This window comes from Nansenia antarctica, assembly GCF_963989245.1.
Source record: "Nansenia antarctica genome assembly, chromosome: 19".
In the NCBI taxonomy this organism is placed as follows: Eukaryota; Metazoa; Chordata; class Actinopteri; order Argentiniformes; family Microstomatidae; genus Nansenia; species Nansenia antarctica.
Window position 1 is genome coordinate 26,153,608 of NC_137692.1, and position 2,665 is coordinate 26,156,272.

The 2,665-nt window shown below is 43.5% G+C and overlaps 1 protein-coding gene across 1 annotated transcript in view; it reads left to right on the plus strand.

Moving 5' to 3' along the window:
* The window catches only part of LOC308174070 (RAC-beta serine/threonine-protein kinase-like), a 15,229-nt gene extending 12,767 nt beyond the window's left edge, over positions 1-2,462 (plus strand). The window contains exons 11-12 of the mRNA XM_080549123.1: positions 1,073-1,175; positions 2,374-2,462. Of these exons, the coding sequence (XP_080405249.1) occupies positions 1,073-1,175; positions 2,374-2,453 (183 nt within the window). The 3' untranslated portion in view covers positions 2,454-2,462. The remainder of the gene's footprint in view (positions 1-1,072; positions 1,176-2,373) is intronic.
* Positions 2,463-2,665: the final 203 nt, after the last annotated feature.

Here is a 2,665-nt window from a genome sequence, read left to right on the forward strand (position 1 = left end):
CTGGGCTGAACACCCTAACCCTAACCCTAGGTTAACACCCTAACCCTAGGTTAACACCCTAACCCTAACCCTAGGTTAACACCCTAACCCTAGGTTAACACCCTAACCCTAGGTTAACACCCTAACCCTAACCCTAGGTTAACACCCTAACCCTAGGTTAACACTCTAACCCTAGGTTAACACCCAAACCCTAGGTTAACACCCTAACCCTAACACTACCACTGGACTAAAGATTAACAGTGAGAAAAGGATGGCGTGAAGTCTGACATGCAGCTTGTAGCACAGGAGGTTGAGTTTTATTTCAGGTTTGATGTATTTGTTTTTAATAAGGAAATCCGAGGACAAAAAGGACCAGACTACTGCTACTGGACAGATCATCTCTTATGAACACGTGTGATTAGAACAACATATATCTGTAGTCCGCTGCTGCAGAACCTGTCCCAATCTTTCCCCGATGTCATTTAATCTGAAAATAGTGCCTAAACGTTGCAAACAGGGACATGTGATTTCCCTAATAACACCCCCTAATATTAAATGATTTTAGGCCGGTTGCACTTCCATCATTAGTGAAGAAGTAAAAAAATTTTTATAGTTCCTTTATTGAGTCCATTTGAACGTTCCTATGTTTTGCTTGATTGGCAACCTGAATGTCAAATGTAATAGTGGAATAACCCGTATCGCGAAAAGCTTAAGCTATAGCATCGGACTGTGACAACCCCCATAACTCACCGTTCGAACCCCTATCCCCTATCCCCATATGTTAGACTGTTATGTATGTCAGGGCATATGTTAGACTGTTATGTATGTCAGGGCATATGTTAGACTGTTAGGGTGTATTGTGTGGTTGTGTATATGTAGATGTGGTGGTGGTGTTATTATTGTAATTTGTCTGTTTTCTATTGTATTGTACTTTGGTTGTATGTCTGCCTATGAGACAAATTGTCCTCTGAAATATTAAGAAAGAACTCTTTCTAACATGATGCCGCTGGCCTCTGGCCTAACCCTCCTCTGGTCTAACCCTAACCCTATAACATGCTGCTGGCCTAACCCTAACCCTAACCCTCCTCCACAGCTCATCCCCCCCTTCAAGCCCCAGGTGACCTCAGAGACGGACACACGCTACTTTGACGATGAGTTCACGGCACAAACCATCACCGTCACGCCCCCAGACAAGTGTGAGTATACATGTCCAGAGTTAAGGTCTTTGCACACCAATGCGTGCGTTTACGCATGCGTATTTTTTAATCCGTCATCCGAAAAAAACGTTACGCACAGAGACCTTGCACACCGGTCCGTTGCGGAGTCCGTTGCGTTTTTTACGTTGCGTTACTCTCCTCTCCTCTCCTAACCCTTTCGCAATACGCAACATGGAGTCTTCAAGCAGTGAGGATGATTTTGTGCTCCTCTCACTTCTTGAAAATAGGAAAAGGAAATATTGGATCCACCCCATCCTCAGAACTCGTCGGCAGCAAGGGGAGTTTCACCTGCTAATAAATGCCCAAATGAATGTTATTGTTTAGTGATGCTGCCCAAATGAATGTTATTGTTTAGTGATGCTGCCCAAATGAATGTTATTGTTTAGTGATGCTGCCCAAATGAATGTTATTGTTTAGTGCCGTACGCTTTCGTAGTATTATATTGTGTGAATTATAATTTGAATTTTTTAAATTTTGTCATTTAGCAGACGCTTTTATCCAAAGCGACTTACAATTACGAATTACAGGGACATTCCCCCTGGAGTAACTGAGGGCTAAGTGCCTTACCCAAGGGCACACTAGTAGTGGTGTGGTTTCAGGCGGGATTTGAACTCACAACCTTCCGATCCCAAGTCCAACTCACTATCCACTAGACCACCACTACCCCTCTTTATTATCAATCTGTATGTTGTTTTCTTTCACTCGACTAACCGAGAAAGATAATACTTGAGACATGTACTTCTGTAAACTTTAATCCAACTGTCCTAAAGTTCTAATTTGACGATGTGTCCCAGTCTATGGCGGAGTGGTCAATAACAACTCTCAAAAGGCTTTTGACGGACGCGAAAAACGCAGAAAATCGAACCTGTTGCGTTTTTTTTTTTGACGGGCGAATATTACGGATTGGTGTGCAAGCGTGGTTGACACAACATGAGTTCTAATTTATTTTTTTAACGGACGTAAAAAACGCACGTAAAAAACGCATTGGTGTGCAAGGGCCTTTAGGGTTAGAGTGTGCATGGTGTTTTACAGTTACAAATTCTAAAGTTCTAACACCGGGATAGCGTGTTGTTTGTATGTTTCAATTTCATATTAAGAAACAAATGTTTATCACCTTTTCCTTCGTCTGTGTGTTGAATTTCCTTCATCCGCCCGTCTTCCATGTCGGTTCCACCAGATGACAGCTTAGACGCAGAGGACCCGGACCAGCGCACGCACTTCCCTCAGTTCTCGTACTCCGCCAGCATACGGGAGTGACCCTCTCTCTCACCTACAAGGCTAACACGCATTCAGAAACACACTCGCACTGCTGGGGAATTGGGATGACACAACATCAAAGAAACAACTCGCACAAAAAACACAGACACCACACACACACACACACACACACACACACTCGCCAACAGATCAATGTGAAGACATGGATCCTAGAGCATGACATGAAAGCACGCGATGGATGACTGGCCTCA